We start from the raw sequence: 17,643 nt of genomic DNA, 5'->3' as shown, positions 1-17,643 counted from the left end.
AGCCACCAAGGAAGCCCATTATAATAAGAGCTACTCACAGAAATTTTACTTAAAGTCTCCAAAAAAGAAAGGAAGAAATGATCTAAACATCCAACAATATGAGAACTGGCAAGTAAATTGGTAAAATAATCAATAAAGTAATTTGATAAAATAATACACTATGGTAATTGACATTTCAAATGATGCTTATGAAATATTTTGTAACTCAGTGGTCTAGCTTATGTTAAAATGTTAAGTGTAGTAAATGTGTATAAATTGCATTTCCAAATGTATCCAGACAGAAAGGATGAGATTATATTTGAAGGAGAGTTGTACGCAAGCTGTATTTTCACTGTATTGTTGGGTGTTTTCTATCTTTCTACAATAAGCATTTACTACGCATTGCTTATTGCATGTAATATTTCTTTACCAGTGTTTCTGCAAAAAAAAAAGAAAAAGAAAGTTTGCCTTCCTGAAAAAAATGCATGGAAGAAGGCCATTGTGATGCTCCATCCTCTCAAGAATAAGATATCAGTTTAGAAAACCTAATTTGCAGAAATCTCACATGTAAAAAAGTATGAAGCAGAGTTCCTTGGAAACTCTGAGCAAAATATTTCTAAACATTGCTCCATGAAGTTTCTTTCCTGGCTATGTCAGGAGGAAATTAGTGCCCCTAGGGTGGGAACCTGCCAACTTTTCCTCTAAAGGGCCATATCGTATTTTCAGCTTTGTGGGCCTGGCAGTTCTCTGCCTTGTAGTTCAAATCAGCCAGGGACAATGCATAATTGAATGGGTGTAGCTACGTGCCAATAAAACTTTATTTACAAAAAACACTCGGAGGACCAGACTTGGTCCAGAGGGTGAAGTTTGTCAACTCCTGCCCTGGAAGAAGTTACAATAGTGAAAGGAAGAGGTAAAATGGAAATCCTGAGCCCCTGGATCCTATCCTAAGTAAAGTCATAGTTCCCTGCCCCCTCCTCTCCTCCCCTTCTCCAGAGAGTGTGGACTGGGCTTGCAGAGCACCTGCTCAGAGCTGGCTCTCTATGGTGGGTCCACCCAGCTGCCCTCATTCTGAGCGACAATGTGTATATAAAATGATGAACCCACAGAAACAGACCTACAGACACAGAAAACAGACTTACGGTTACCAAAGGGGAAAGGAGGGGGTAGGGATAAAATAGGAGCTTGGGATTAATAAATTCACAGTATTGAATATAAAATAGAAAAGCAAGGACCTACTGTATAACACAGGGAACTATATTCAATATTTTGTAATAACCTATAAGGGAAAAGAATCTGAAAAACAATTATATATACATGGGCTTGACCAAAGTGTTTGTTTCCATAACATCTTACAGGAAAATCTGAACGAACTTTTTGACCAACCTGATGTATCTGAGGGCTTCTTCCCTGGTGGCTCAGTGGTAGAGAATCTGCCTGCCAGTGCAGGAGATGCAGGTTTGACCCCTGGGTCTGGAAGATTCCCTGAAGGAGGCAATGGAAGCCCACTCCAGTATTCTTGCCTGGAGAAGTAGATGGACAACGGAGCCTGGGGGGATGTAGTTGTGGGGTCCTAAAGAGTTGGACATGACTTAGCAACTGAACAGCAACAGCAACAAAAATGTATATCTGAATCCCTTTGCTGTACATCTGAAACTAACACAACATCATAAATCAACTCTAATTTAAAAAAAAAAAATGATGGACCTAGTTGGTCTTCACCAAGTGGCAATATCAGGAGAGGCCCTTGTGGATCTGGTTTGGGAAATCCTTGGCTCTCTTTTTAAAACCATCTTTCACGCCCCTAGAATGGCTGTTTCTGCTGGACCCTCCTGAGGTCAGCACTTGTCCACGTGGGTGTGTGTGCACCGCAGGAGCGGGGTGGGGGAAGGAGGGCCGCTTGGCGGGGACCTTGGGGGCCTCACCCTCCACGTGCCCCTCTCTGTTCCGCAGCACCGACCTGATGCGGATGTGCTGGCAGTTCAACCCCAAGATGCGTCCGACCTTCCTGGAGATCGTGGACCTGCTCAAGGATGACCTGCACCCCAGCTTTCCCGAAGTGTCCTTCTTCCACAGCGAGGAGAACAAGGCGCCCGAGAGCGAGGAGCTGGAAATGGAGTTTGAGGACATGGAGAGCGTGCCCCTGGACCGGTCCTCGCACGCGCAGAGAGAGGAGGCCGGGGTCCGGGACGGAGGGTCGGCGCTGGGGCTAAAGCGAAACTATGACGAGCACATCCCCTATACCCACATGAACGGGGGCAAGAAAAACGGACGGATTCTGACTTTGCCCCGGTCAAATCCTTCCTAACAACCCCTGCGAGTGGGGGAGGGTTCCTGTCTACACTTCTCTCTGGTTCAAAGGCCTCCAGAAAACTCAGGATTTCCACCTAACTCTGCCACAGTGTCAAACGGAGCTCAGAGATCACGACTATCCATTTCTGTTCCTCTTTGTCTTCAAACGCAGTGGTTCCATTGCCTATTTGACTTGTCATCTGAGCACGTAACTGTGAGCCTGGATGGGGAGGGGGTTTCCACGGCTGCTGTCCTTTTGGGCCACCGAGGTTTCAAGCCCAGATGTTATTATTATTATTATTATTTTCCCTAGTAGTTTGAAAGAAAGCACCTATTTTTACAAAGGTTTTTTTTTTTTTTTTTGCTGGTGTCTGAGCTACAGTATAAAACATAAATCTTCTTTATGAAACAAAAGTTAGAAAGAAACAAACCCAGTTCTAGTAGAATTCCAAGCTTTACGGAGTGGGCTTCAGGAAAGTATTTTTTCATCCAGGCTGAAGGATTGTTTTTTTTTTTCCTTCACAAAACCAGTTCCTCAAATTGACCAATAGCTGCTGCTTTTGTACTTTGGATATGGGTCTGCAGTCCTGGTGTGTGGTTCATGTACGCACTTGTGTGTGTGTGTGTGTGTGCATGCGTGCGCGTGCACGCACACGTGTGTGCAAATCATGTGTGCTGAGTGGACACTTTGGGGATCCGCCCATGAAGGTTCAGCTCTTCTGGAGTATGTGAGCCCCTGCTTCCCCCACCCCCGACCCCTTCTTTCTTATTTACTGGGAGACTGTGCCCTCAACAAATTTTTATGTCCCAAATGGAGCCTCAGGATTCTTCTCTCCCTTAACTTTGGTGAAAAAATGTATTCTGCGAGCCTTGGGAGTCATTTGGAGTGATAATAGATCTTTTCAAGACCAAACAAAGCCAGGACATAGAGAAGATTTAGAGAAGACGAACAAGAAAAGAAAAACAAGAACTGAGATGATGAAGAGTTTTGAGAATATATTTGTAACATATTTAATTTTTAAAAAGAATCTTCAGTATCAGCCTCATAAATTATTGACCGTTTCCTGGGGTGGGAGGTAGCGCGTGTGGGTTTGTCTGCCTGTGTGGGCCAGGAGGAGCCAGGCACCGGTGGCCTCTTTGCTTGGTCTTCAAGGCATCCATTTTTTCTGGGACTAAAGCCACGTTAGCTGCTAATCCTCTGGACATTGTGGTGAGGCCACACTGAGCGTGTGGGCGATGGGGTTTGATGGATGGTTTGGTTTCTGCTCTGAAAATCTGAGCCCTGCCTTCAAACACACTTGTGGCTCCTGGATCTTCTGGTTCCCTGTGTGTACCTCTCAAGCTTCCTCAGCGGGGTGTCCATGTCCCACAGGGATTGTGCAAATTTGGCACCATCAGATCTCAAAGTGGGACAGCATAGATGGACTTTGAAAACACTAGCAATATGAAGATGTGCCTGTCGGTCCCCTCCGCCCTCAGGGCATCCAACCGTCCTCAGAACTGAGCTCCCAGAAGCTGCTCTGCGCCCAGTGACCTCAGCTGGACCAGGTGTGGAGCCTGAGCTGAATTCTCAGGTACTTAACGATCGTGCAGTTCCTAGGAGAGTCAAGTCCAGAAGAAAAACCGCTAAGGACCTTCACACTACGGAGAACATGAGGATGGGCGTGATGCCACAGTTGCTTCCCTTCTGGGGTAAGAATGACCGCTGCTCAAATACAGAACATGATGCATTCATTGCCATGGTTCATCCAAATCATCACCCACCGGTTATCTCTCGAGTGCATTTTCTCACGAGTCTAAGACTGCTTTCCTTCTCTTCTCAAGAACTGTGGGCTTCAGAACACCTGGGATGCCACGGTGACCTCCGAACCTTCTCAGTTCTTGATGAAGAACACAGGTAGACACGCATCCCAGTTGCCTCTGGCTATCTTATTTATATGATTTCAGAAGTGACAGCATGTCAGAATATTTCCAGGGAGCCTCAGTGATTGGGTACAAGGAGCACAGAAATTATTTTCGCCAAATTTATTTTGTACATAGACGAGGATCTGTATGTAAGTTAAAAAGGAATGAAACACATAGATCTAGGTATTTTGTTCTTTTCGTAGTAAATTTGTAGTGCCCATATACTACGGTAGCAGCAATTTTCACATTTTTCTAATTCAGAAAGGTTTTCTTATATTAGGGGAAAATTATTTATTTTAATATATGAAAATCACTGTTAAAAAATCACTTTCATAAGAAATGGAGAGCATGTAAAAAAATTTTTTTTCAAAGAAAAATAAACAGGTGAATGTGGGGTAATGATTTTTTTTTCCCAGCACAGTCTACCTCAGTGTATTGTTAGGATGTGGTTCAATAATGGACATCTTTGAGACTTCAGAATTCTGTCTGGATCCGATCTGAATCAGGGAAGATTCATATCAGCTGATTCCGAATGCCAGGGACCAGTAAGAATTTTGAGGGAGGGAGTGGGGCTGAAGTATGGCTTTCATGTGAGCATAGATCCTTTTCCTGGCTGATAATATTCACCTCTGAATTTAATCTTCCTTTTTTTGTTGTTGTTGTTTGATCCTCCATCTATTGACACCGTGGCCCTCAAGAATGAAGCAAGTTTCAGACCATCACGATGGATCTGATGTTTCCAGTTCTGAGCTACCCTTAGCTGATGAGGGAAGCTGCAGTGTTGAGACAGAGACAGTCTTTGATCCAGCCAGCATGCTCCTTTCGCCTTAGAATCTCTGTGGTGTGTGAGCATCTAGGTGCCCACTCTTTTTAGGCTGAGATGCTTTGGGTGAGGAACATATCATTGTCTTGGGAACTTCACACACAAGCACTAAATGCAGTGTCTGTTGTTATTCTCTGAGCGGGAAGGGAGATGTTGAGAAATCTCAACCCTAAACCCACCGAGAGGCTGAACACATTTTTTTTAGCAACAAAACCTTGGACCCTCTCATTTTGGTTTGGTTGACTTCAAGCTGATACTCTTTGACCTTAGGGACTTTGACAACCCATGTGTAAGCCTGGGAGGGGCCAGCAGAAATGCTGTCGTACACACCAGACCTCACTGCCCTTCCCAAACCTGTAGGCACCACCCCAGCAGAGTCACCTTTCTCCACTTGCCCTGGAGAGGTACTGTAAAGTGCTGGGCCTGCCCTTTGTGAATGGAATTTCCCTGACTTCATTTAGCTGTCTCTGCTGCTGCAGTGAAAGAACAAGCGGGCTTGGATCACAGCCTCCTTTTGCATCAGATAATGTGGACTCTGTCACAACAGAATTCAGTCCTCGAAATGGATGTCCTGGAGGATTGTAGTGATGATTATTTAAAAAAAAAAAAAAAGGCAACAAAGCCAGCTTTGGTTGAATTTTTTGTTGTTTGTTTTTAAATGTGTCTCATTATTTTAAAAACCCCTTTTTATTTGTGTGGCAAAATCAACATATAGTAGTTCCTCCCTGGATCAGTGATGTCAAATGCACGTCTGGAAGTGTTTGTATTCTGGGAGCTGTCCTGGGTGCTTTTCTGTCCTTTTAAGCTAGTAAGAAGCGAGAAGTGTTGCTGGTTCTCTGGATAGATGTTGAGCACAACTGAAAGAAAATGTGGGAATTGATGCGAAGGTCTGCACAAACAACCCTGAGACCACTGGAGACTGCCTCCGATTGCTAGGCAGATCTCCGTCTCTCCAACCAGAGCAGATGGTCTGCCATGGAATGTGCTTGTTGGGTTGGGAGGTGTTTATCTGAAACAGCTATAAGATTGATCAGTGGGCAGGGTTTGGCCCATGCTCTCCATCTGGGTACATGAGCGGATATGCTGTAGTCCCCCAAATGACAATCTTTTTCTTCTTTGTGGTGGGTAGAGGTTGGGGTTCGAGTGCCACTTGACAAACGCGTGATTCAGAAATGATGATTTTGTTCAGAGTTGGGGGATGGGGTTGCGCTGATCCTATATGAATGATGCCCGTAGAATGATATCCCTTCAGAAAACCTTCCGGAATGTTCTTGAGAATATTGATCTACACCGGAATTGAGGTTGGGAATAGAAAGTACGGATGGGCATTTGTTCTTTAAAAGATGTAAAGGAATGCAATGGACTTTCTGAGACTGTACCTGGAGGTGAATGTTTCCTTAGGGGTCCCCCAGAGACAGAGGGAACCAATGGCTTCTTGAGTTCACTGTCATCTTCTCATACGAGTCAAGGTCCAGAACCAGGCTCTGGTCACATTTTTATTTGGGTTTGGGCCCCCAAAATCCTTGTTAAAACTCAAATCAGAAACCCAGGGCTCTTGGTCCCATTTGAGAAGAAAGGAAACAGTATTCCCTCCCCTGCCCCCAAAGCGCGTGTGTCCACACACATTCAGGAATGGCTTATCTACTCTCTACCTTGTGTGCCTGGCGGGGTGGGGGCAGGGGTCTGAGCCCTGCCTGTCAGCAGCAGACACCTCCTGTGCCTCGGCTTATGCGGAAATCAACTCAGAGACACAAGACCCACCGAGAGCTCAATTCTTATATTTTTCAATGTTTTCCTACAAGAGCCAAGTAGCACCATATACAGAATATGCCTTTTTTTTTTTGAATATCAAAATTGCTCTGCATGTAAAATATGGGATAATTACCTGTTTATATGAAAATTCGGAATAAATTATCTGAGAATACTCTTGTTCCTGTGTGGTGTCCAAGCCAGGACTTGTGAACTATGTTAAGGTGAATCCCTGGGGTGTTGTGGGTATTTGTTATGAGAGGAGACAAATCCCTAGGTTCTTCGTAACAGTGAATCAGGAGGTTAAATATTGTTGCCATCAGGGTTAGTGATAATCCACTGATCCATACCTGTACAGTTGAATCAACCCTTTACATACTGAACTATTTCTATACTAGTTGGTAAGTACCTGCCACCTCAGGGACCCCAAACCTCCCCAGGTTCCAAACACTAACCCTAAGAATACCAGGGAACCCTACAATCTTGCTCCATTCCACCATGCTGGAGGCCTAGATGCAGAGTAGCTGGCCGGAGCAGTGTCTGCTACTGTCCTCTTGCCCCAAAGAAGTCACATAGATGAGCCCAGAGTCAGCCTCAGGGGAGGGAAGTCTGTCTGAGGGTTTTGGTTGAGGGTGTATGTGAGTGAGAGTCAGTCCTGCAGCAATCACCCACACTTCTCACTTTACCCTTCTATGATTGAAGATGATAGACCTTCCTTCATCTGACCATGTGTGACTGTGTGTGTGTCTCTGTGTGCGTGCTCAGTCGTGTCCAACTCTTTGCAATCCCATGAACTGTAGCCTGCTAGTCTCCTCTGTCCATAGGATTTTCCAGGTAAGAATACTGGAGTGGGTTGCCATTTCCTTCTCCATGGGATCTTCCCAACCCAGTGTCTCCTGCATTGGCAGGTGGATTCTTTACAACTGAGCCACTGGGAAAGCCATATGGCCATAGTGAGGATGAAATAAGGTGATATTTATCCCCCATACCCCTCCAGGTTCCTCACCACTGAGAAACTGATGCCACTGCTAGGTAGTAGCCTGAATTGTGCCTCCCTGGGTTTGTGAAATTCAATAGAAGCCTCTTGGGAAAGGGAAAATGCTTTTCTCCCCAGGAAAGGATCTCAAAGATGCTTCAGTCTTGAGTGAGAAGCTGGGTGGGTGGTATCTCCTCAGAGGAGCCACTCAGACTCCTCGAACCCATGGCTAAGAGATGACTGCAGCTTTGGGTCCTGGGACCCTGGCTCCAACTCAAATGTGAGCAGCATGACAGATGAGATAGTTGTCACAAGCAAGAGGAAGCATATGGAAGCTTTGGTATCTCCAAAGTTCTTGCAGGAGGGAAGTGATGGGGCTTCCCTGGTGACTCAGTGGTAAAGAATCCACTTGCCAGTGCAAGAGAGGCAGATTTAATCCCTGATCCAGGAAGAGCTCACAGGGTGCAGAGCAGTTAAGGCCATGCACTGCAACTATTGAGCCTGGACTCTAGAGCCCAGGAGCTGCAACTGCTGATTCCACTCGCCCTAGAGCCGGGGCTCAGCAACAAAGGAAGCCACCACAATGAGAAGCACGCACAGTGCAACTAGACAGTAGCCTGCACTCGCTGCAACTAGAAGAAAGCCCACAATAACAGCCCCAAAGAAATAAATTTTCGAAAAGACTATCCAGGAGACTTCCTAGAGGAGGCGGTATCCCAATGGAGTGCTGAACTGCACACTAGAAAAAAGAGGACTGTGATACTCTTAGCATGGATGACAGTGTTGGTTGTGGCCTACACCCTGTGTGACGAGATCCAGATTTTCTAGCTGTGTATCTCCAACCTCCTGGGTGCTGCTGACTCATCCCCTGGGGTATGGTCCTACGCTCCCACCCTATGAAGCTGACTGTTCTGCCTGGGATTGGGTCCTCAAGGTGACTCACCGAGAATCTTCAATCTCACGTACCTCTAGAAGCCCTTGTTATAATCAGAGACCCACAGGAGGCCACTTTGGCTGACACCAGGCTGCACCATCCAGACCACCTCTTCAGAAGCTACCAGGGAGGTTGTCTGCTGGGGGCTCGCAGTGAAGTCGTTCAGTTGTGTCTGACTTTTTGCAACCCCATGGAATGTAGCCTGCCAGCCTCCTCTGTCCATGGGATTTTCTACGCAGGAGTACTGGGGCTTGCAACTGAGTCCTTTTTGCCAGAACTTTCCAAGGCTTAAGGGAGCTGCTTGGTCCAACGTTATGTCCCCTCCCTAGGAGCAGCCACATTTGATGAATGGCCAGGGATACAAATGCTTGACCCTTGTGCCTAAATACAAGTTGAGGGTTCAGTTGTGTCCCCCACTACCTAAAAGAGATTATGTCCAGGTTCTAATCTCCAGCACCTTAGAACATGAGCTTATTTGAAAATTACATTGTAGATGTAATTTGTTCAGGTTTAAGGTGAGGTCATCTTGGAGTAGGCTGGGTCCCTGACCTGATATGATGGTGGCCCTTATAAAAGGGGGAAAATTGGACAGAGACACACACACACAGACACACAGACACACACACACACACACACACACACACACAGGGAGAGCATCTTGTGAAGATGAAGATGAAGATAAGAACTGGGGAGAAGAGTCTGCAAGCCAAGGAATGCCAAAAACCACCAGCAAACTGCCTTCAGGAGGAACCAGCTCGGCAGACACCTTGATCTTCAACTTGCAGCCTCAAAACATAAAACAGAAACGATATTGTAACAAACTCAATAAAGACTTCAAAAATGATCCACATCAAAAAAAAAATCTTTTAAAAATGTAAGATAAAATACAAATGGATAAACGTTCTTTGTGGCTACAACCCTGGAGTCCTTTTAGTCTCATTCCCACAGACTTGCTGGGGCTCCTCCAAGGTCTCCTCACCTCCGCTGCATCTGAACTCACTGTCAAGACGGAAAATGATTCTAGTTACTGCCCTCTGGAACATGCAGCTGGTCAGCACTCCTTGGTATCTAGTTATGTTAAGTCGCTAAGTTGTATCTGACTCTTTATGACCCCATGAACTGCAGCACACCAGGCTTCTCTGTTCTTCTCTAGCTCCTGGAGTTTGTTCAGATTCATGTCCGTTGAGTGGGTGCTGCCATCCAACCATCTCATCCTCTGCTGTCCCCTTCTCCTTTTGCCTTCCATCTTTCCCAGCATCAGGGTCTTTTCCAATGAGCCGGTTCTTCACATCAAGTGGCCAAAGTATTGGAACTTCAGCATCAGTCCTTCCAGTGAATATTCATGTGTGATTTCCTTTAGGATTGACTGATTTGATCTCCTTGCAGTCCAAGGGACTTTCGAGAGTCTTCTCCAGCACCATAAATCAAAGCCATCAATTCTTCAGTGCCCAGTCTTCATTACGATCCAGCTCTCACATCCATGCATGATGTTTAGAGCATAAACCAAAATTTTTTTCTGCTTGGCTTCAGTCTCACTGTCTCACTGTTTTCTCTGTGACGTTAAGACATATTTTTGAGCTTTCTTTTTAGATGCAAAATGGAATGTGACATTTGGACAAAATGTTGGACCAAGACTTCTACCCATTGAATCTATCCATCAGCTCATTTGAAGTCTCCTCTCCTCCCTTCCTTGGAAAAATGTATCTCCAATTGTAAACTGTATCACAATCATTTAGAGGGTTTTGAAAATTCAGATGGCTGGACCTCAACCCAAGTGATCTGGGATGGGGATGGAGAATTTTCATTTCTAAAAGGTTCCCAGGTGATGTTGATGACACTATTACAGGCACCACACATCGAGAACAGGATTCTGGAACATCACCAAGCTGATGTGAGACAAAGAAAGAAAGCTGAAGGTCATTAACCAGTGTCAAATCCACACTAATTCATATAACAAACTATTCAAACACTAAAGCTTTACTTTCTGAAACATTTGAAATGGATCCACTAAACTATACTTATGCAAATATGTCACTTTTTAAGTGATAAACTGCAATAAAAGAGCAATTTATTGGGATTCCAAACTTTCTCTCCATAACCCAATCACAAGATGTTAGTTACTATCAATGGTTTAAAATACAAACGTGATCAGTCACCTTACATTTATTTTTAAGATTTTTTTTAATGTGGACCATTTTTTAAAGTCTTTATTGAATTTGTTACAATGTTGCTTCTGAACTGTGGTTTTGGAGGAGAATCTTGAGAGTCCCTTGGACTGCAAGGAGAGCCAACCAGTCAACCCTAAAGGAAGTCAACCCTGAATATTCACCAGAAGCACTGATGCTAAAGCTGAAGCTCCAATACTTTGGCCACCTGTTGCAAAGAGTTGACTCACTGGAAAAGACCCTGGTGCTGGGAAAGATTGAAGGTGGGAGGAAAAGGGGACGACAGAGGATGAGATGGTTGGATGCCATCACCAACTCAGTGGACATGAGTTTGAAGAGGCTCTGGGAGTTGGTGATGGACAGGGAAGCCTGGCGTGCTGCAGTCCATGGGATCACAAAGAGTCAGAAACTACTGAGGACTGAACTGAACTGATCGATGTTGCTTCTGTTTTACCTTTCGGTTTTGGGGCCATGAGGCATGTGGGATCTTAGCTCCCTGAAAGAAAGTAAAGTGAAAGTGTTAGTTGCTCAGTTGCGTCCAGCTGTTTGTGACCCTATGGACTATAGCCCTCCAGGCTCCTCTGTCCTTGTGATTCTCCATGGAAGGATACTGGAGTGGGTTGCCATTCTCTTCCCCAGGGGATCTTTCCAAACCAGGTATTGAATCCAGGTTTCCTGCATGGCAGGCAGATTCTTTATCACTGAGCCATCTAGGAATCAAACACTCACCTCCTGCATTGGAAGCATGGTTTTAACAAAAACCACTAGGGAAGTCCTTATCACCTTATTTTTAATTCTTCAGTTCTGTCTTCAGCAGATATTTATCCTGTTGCCCTATCATAATTAATACTGTACTTCCCTTTTTATTCCCCAATATGTCCCAGTTGAGAGGGAAAATTATTTGATCTCCCTTTTTATAGAACATACGTTATGTGCAAATTCTGAAGTAAAATCTGTGATCTAGAAATAAACAGACTTATTGCCCCTGTTGTCATTACTTTGTTGACAAAGGTTCAACTAGACAAAGCTATGGTTTTTCCAGTAGTCATGTACAGATGTGAGAGTTGGACTATAAAGAAAGCTGAGTGCTGAAGAATTGATGCTTTTGTTGGAGAAGACTCTTGAGAGTCCCTTGGACTGCAAGGAAATCAAACCAGTCAATTCTAAAAGAAATCAGTCCTGAATATTCATTGGAAGGACTGATGCTGAAGCTGAAACTCCAATACTTTGGCCGCCTGATACGAAGAATCAACTCATTGGAAAAGACTCTGATGTTGGGGAAAATTGAAGGCAGAAGGAGAAGGGGATGACAAAGGATGAGATGGCATCACCAACTCAATGGACATGAGTTTGAGCTAGCTCCGGGAGTTGGTGATAGACAGGGAGGCCTGGTGTGCTGCAGTCCATGGAGTCACAAAGAGTCAGACACGACTTAGCAACTGAACTGAACCAGTTGCCCATAATCTAACCGAGGGGAAAGAGTTATGAAAAGCACACGTTATGAAAAGAATTTATAATATGTTATATAGAAAGGGCAGAAGGAGAAGAGGGGGTCAGGGGATGAGATGGCTGGATGGCATCACCGATGCAATGGACATAACTTGGGCAAACTTTGGGAGATGGTGAGGGACAGAGAGGCCTGGTGTGCTGCAGTCCATGGGGTCGCAAGGAGTCAGACATGACTGGGCAACTGAACAGCACAACAATTTAGAAATAACTTCCATGAGAATACACAAGGTTTTCTCCAGCCAACACCAATAGAAATAGAACAACATGTCCTATGTAACTTTAAATTTGGTAGAACGCACAGTGAGGAAAGCCAGCACAAATAGAGGAAACTTTTTTTTAACTCTCTTATTTAATCAAGGAAATTTAATGTTATCATTCCAAAATGTAGCCTCATAAGAATCAAGCACGTATTGTTTTCTTCTTTCTGAAGCCTGGTAGATCAGAGGTAAAGAATCTGCCTGCAATGAAGGAGCCGCAGGAGATGTGAGTTGGATCCTTGGGTTGGGAAGATCCCCTGGAGGAGGGCGTGGCAACCCACTCCAACATTCTTGCCTGGAGAATCCCATGGACAGAGATGCCTGGCAGGATACAGTCCATAGGGTCAAAAGAGTCGGAAACAACTGAAGCAATTTAGCACACACTTAGCAAGCGTGTATGCTCAGTCACTCCATTGTGTCCAACTCTTTGCAACCCTATGGATTGTAGCCTATCAGGCTCCTCTGTTCATGGGATTTTCCAGGCAAGAATACTGAAGTGGGTTGCCATTTCTTTCTCCAGATTTTAACATTACAGCCCATCTAGTTCAAAAGTTAAATTTGATCTGCATAAAGATTTTATAAGGTTTCCAATTGTGAGAAAGATTCACACAAAGTATTTTTAAGCTTCTTTAATGGATTTTCTGTCCTAGAGTTTGACTCATCTTTCTAGTGCAGTTTTAGATTTTGTTTCATGACATAATTTCTATGTTTACATAATGTTTTGATATACTCTATCAGCAACCCACTCCAGTAGTCTTGCCTGGGAAATTCCATGGACAGAAGAGCCTGGAGGGGTACAGTCCATGGAGTAGTAAAGAGTCGGACATGATTCAGTGACTGGGCATGATTCAGTGTGCACACACACACATCAGATATATGAAACTCAAAATTTCTTCCCACTCATATTTTCCACCCCCTCCAACTTACTGGTGAATTTTGGTGTGCTTTGACTTCTAATATAGATTCATATGATGGAAGTTGCAATTTTTTATTATCTGAATTTAATTGTAGCAAAAGGAATAATTTTTCCCCCTCATTGTAAAACTGCTCTATCTTTATCTAAAAATAAAGCTACAGGGACTTCCCAAGTGGCCCAGTGGTTAAGAATTTGTCTTCTAATACAGGGGATGAGGTTTGGTCCCTGATCAGGGAACAAGGATCCCACAGGCCACAATGAAGGGGGCAAGAGTGCAACTAAGACCTGATGCAGCCAAATAATTAAATGAATGAATAAATGTAAAGAACAAATAAAAATAAAGCTATGTATTTTATTTTTGTTAGAAATGAAATTAAGCATTTAAGTGATTATGAAGGTGTTGATTCCAGCAAAAGACTGGGTTAAAACTGCAAGACATCTCAAGAGTATATGTTCCAACAAAGAACAGTGTAAACAATACTAGAAAACTCCGAGACAGAGTTAAAAGAGAAGTGGGATGTGATTGAAGCAGGGAGCAGAGGGAACCTGATGAGGAATTGATATCACAGTGAAAATATACACAAAGAATATTACAAACAGGTGAAAGACATCAACCCACACAATTAATTCAAAGGTCTTTAAGCAAAGAAAATACATGGGAAACAATAATGAGTTACACTGTGGTCTAAAAATCAGAGTGAATATTAAAAGATTTTAGAGAATACAAAGATTAAATAAGCAAGAAAATGCTAACTGGGAATGTCTGAACATAAATAAGGTAGAGGTCAACAGAACACCATTTTTAAATGATCAAAAATCATATCAAGTCAGAATTCTATACCCAGCATCAGTATTGCCCCCAATAAAGATAATTTTAAAAACTTGGAGTGAAACATTTCATTGTTAGCAGTCTTGAATTAGACAGACTAGTAGAGTGAGTTATGAAGTCCAAAGGAAAATAATCTCAGATTGAAAACCAGGAATGCAGGAAGAAGTGAAGGGAAAAGGAAAGAATAATTTAGAAATAAATAAAAATGAATTTTGCCTTATAAAGCAATTCTAGAACTATCTCATGGAGATTAAAACACATGTAGAATTAAGATGCATGACAAAAGCAATGGAAAAATCAGGAATGTTGAAAAGGAACTGAAAGTGTTCTTAGGTATTAGCATTTGGGAGATGTGATAAAAGCAATTAACTGTATTATTCTATATTAAATAAACAATTCAGAATTTGACCACTAAGTAACTGCACATGTTTTGTATAAGATCGCAAGTACTAAGTTTATAGATGGAAAATTGAATAATCATCATCAGTGAAATAAAGAGAGTAAAGAGACTGTTTCTGTTTCAGTCAAAGGGTAAGGATATCTCAGATTTACCACTGATTAGGTGAAATGTAAATGTACAGAACATTGAGTTCTTATTAATGACTCTGTAATATAGACTTCAAAGACTTGTCAGCAGATTTTTTCAACATTCTTTTATTGATAAACATTTAAACCATCTGTAGTTTTCTCTATGAAAACATAAGTTGTATGGAAATTTTAGCTTATGGAAATGTCCATAACTATTTTTATAGAAGATATCCATAAAAAAAAACATTAAAATGTTGAAAGTGAAAATAGCACCCCATTCACAAATCTGTTTAATTTTTCATATAGGATTTCATATTATTCAATAGAATCTAGTATTACCAATAGCCCCAAATTCTTGTATTTGGGGATAAAGACTTAAGACTCTCTCAAGTCCTTTTGATCTGAAACATAAGGTGTGTCCTCTGGATTGGATTGTCCTCTGATTGGGTTGTCCACTCTCTTACCCTATAAAAAGGAGAATCAGAGGCAGAAGTTACTGCACTTCCTAGCCAGCTACAGGCTGTCTGCATCTGTCTGCATCTCAGGAGTGGTCAGAGGAAGCTCTGGAAGATCTTGGAAGATGGGGAAAGCTGAACTGGACCAATTTCCAAGCCATCCTCTTCTGGTAAGTGTGGAATCCATATCGATGGCAAGAGGATCTATTAAGATGCTTTTTTTTTTTTCTTGTGTAAAATCTAAGTTAGAAGAATTTAGTTCTTAAAACAAGATACATTCCTTATTGAAAGTTATTTCCTGAGTGTTAATGTTTCTTAAGAAATAGTCAAGATTTTATATAGTTTTGTATATGAAGATTTCTTGAGATAATGAAAAGTGTGGGGGGTTTTTAACCACAATCCTTGGGTAGTGAAAGTAGTATTTGGCCCTAGAGTAGCTAAATCTTTCTCCTCTGTGGACAATTTGCCCACAGCATGTTTGGTCTTTTTTCCCAGTTCTTTTTACTTTAAATTTCTGTTTTCTGCTTCAAATAGACCTTTCCCAATCTCTTTGTCATCCACCATTGTAGTTAATTTATTTTCCCTATTCTCCCTCCTTACTTCTCATCCTCCTTCCTCTTGCTCTCTCTGTCTCTCTGTTGGCCTATTGCCTACCATAGCACTTAATTACACTTAACACTATCATTAGACATTCCTTAGTCTATAGCCCTCTTCTCTCAACAAGACTGACATAATCTGGGGCAATAACTTGGCTAAGTCAAATTCCAAGTTGTGGGTTTTGGCGCACAACTCAGCATATAATGGCTGCTGTATAAATAGGCAGTTCAAGTCATTTTTCTATCAAACATTCTTTTATATCTTGACTAATGCAAGGGGTAGCATTAATAATAACAATGGGAATAAAATGAGCTTTATGGTTTCTTTTTTAAAAGTCTTCAGAAGACAGAAATGTGAGATTTAAAAGGAAAGGTGGGCTAATGAGGTTTACAGTTTAAACAGATTAGTGTGTAGAGTCTTAATCTCAGTGACAATTTTACTCTAGCACAAAAGAGATTAATTTAGTTTACAACTGTAGTCATGTGAATTTGTTAGAAAAATTTGTGAAGTGTTTTTTGGAATCGGCGTAACATCTCTAAAACTAAGACATCTGAGCACCTTGAAAAGCCAAAACAATAAGTGACTATATCCATGGAACTATGAAATTTCTCATTCTTTTCTTCATTGAGTACCCAACTTAGTGACAAAAGCAATCGAAAAGAAGTAGATAATACTACACATAAATAAATAAATAATTTAAAAAATTAACAGAGACAATGTGAAATAAACTTTTATATGGCATCAGGAAAGGTCATTTTGTGGAAATGGCATTTTGTAGATTAAATGAAAGGTAACCAAGAATTCAAATTGCGAATCTTCAAGTGGATTCAGGAAGGCAAATGGATGGCTAATTGGTGTAAGAGTATGGGGTGGTAGGGCATCCAGAATGCCATTCAAGGGGAGGTGAGATATTAGTACCAATTAGTGAGTTTGGGGGACATTGAGATAAGGATGGATTATTTGGGAGAAATGATTGGTTCAGCGTGGGACCTGGTCACTGTGAGCTGAGTCATGAATGTTATCACTGATGTGGGTGGGCAGATGGATATTTGAGTTTCAGGGTTGAAGCCAGATCAGTGAATCTGTGAACACTTCTAGTTCATGAAAAACATGTGAAGCCCGGGAAATGGATGAGACTGTAGATGTAGAGCAGAAGTGAGAGCAGGACCAGCTTCTAAGAGCATTGATCATTAAGTGAAATAGGGGAGAAAGGAGTAGGCGGAGGGGAGGAAGGGGGTAAGGAGGACTGTCTATGGTGGGAAAAAAGGAACTTTATGAAAAGACCCTGATGCTGGGAAAGACTGACGCACGAGGAGAAGGGGATGGCAGAGAATGAGATGGTTGGATGGCATCACCCACGTGATGGACTTGAATTTGAGCAAGCTCCAAAAGTTGGTGATGGACAGGGAAGCCTAGTGTGCTGCAGTTCATGAGGCCATGGAGTATCGGACATGACTGAGTGACTGAACTGATGAAGAGGATATGTTTTTCTAAGTTACTTTATGAGCAGGAGAATATTTGAGTAAAGATGGGACTTGGGTTTGAGAGCAAAGTATCTGAGGGTTGAGAGGCACTTGATCTCACTGGAGATGAGGCACTAAAGGAAAATAAAAACCAGGTGACTGTGTGTCTTAAAGTGAAAAAGATATATCCAAAAGTTTAATGTCTTGGTAGTCAAAGAGCCCTGTGATCTCTTTGTCCAGGTGATGTTGCATTCAAGGACACCAGC

At 42.6% G+C, this 17,643-nt stretch overlaps 1 protein-coding gene across 4 annotated transcripts in view; it reads left to right on the top strand.

Annotated features, from left to right (window-relative positions):
• INSR (insulin receptor) overlaps positions 1–6,923 on the top strand; it is a 148,269-nt gene extending 141,346 nt beyond the window's left edge. For all 4 annotated transcript variants that reach the window (XM_069591149.1, XM_069591148.1, XM_069591147.1 and 1 more), the window contains one exon: positions 1,933–6,923. In XM_069591149.1, coding sequence (XP_069447250.1) covers positions 1,933–2,287 — 355 coding nt within the window. In that variant the 3' untranslated portion in view covers positions 2,288–6,923. The remainder of the gene's footprint in view (positions 1–1,932) is intronic.
• Positions 6,924–17,643: the final 10,720 nt, after the last annotated feature.

Source organism: Ovis canadensis, chromosome 5 (genome assembly GCF_042477335.2).
Source record: "Ovis canadensis isolate MfBH-ARS-UI-01 breed Bighorn chromosome 5, ARS-UI_OviCan_v2, whole genome shotgun sequence".
Taxonomy (NCBI): Eukaryota; Metazoa; Chordata; class Mammalia; order Artiodactyla; family Bovidae; genus Ovis; species Ovis canadensis.
Note: the sequence above shows the minus strand (reverse complement) of the source record. Positions and strands in the feature narration are given on the sequence as shown.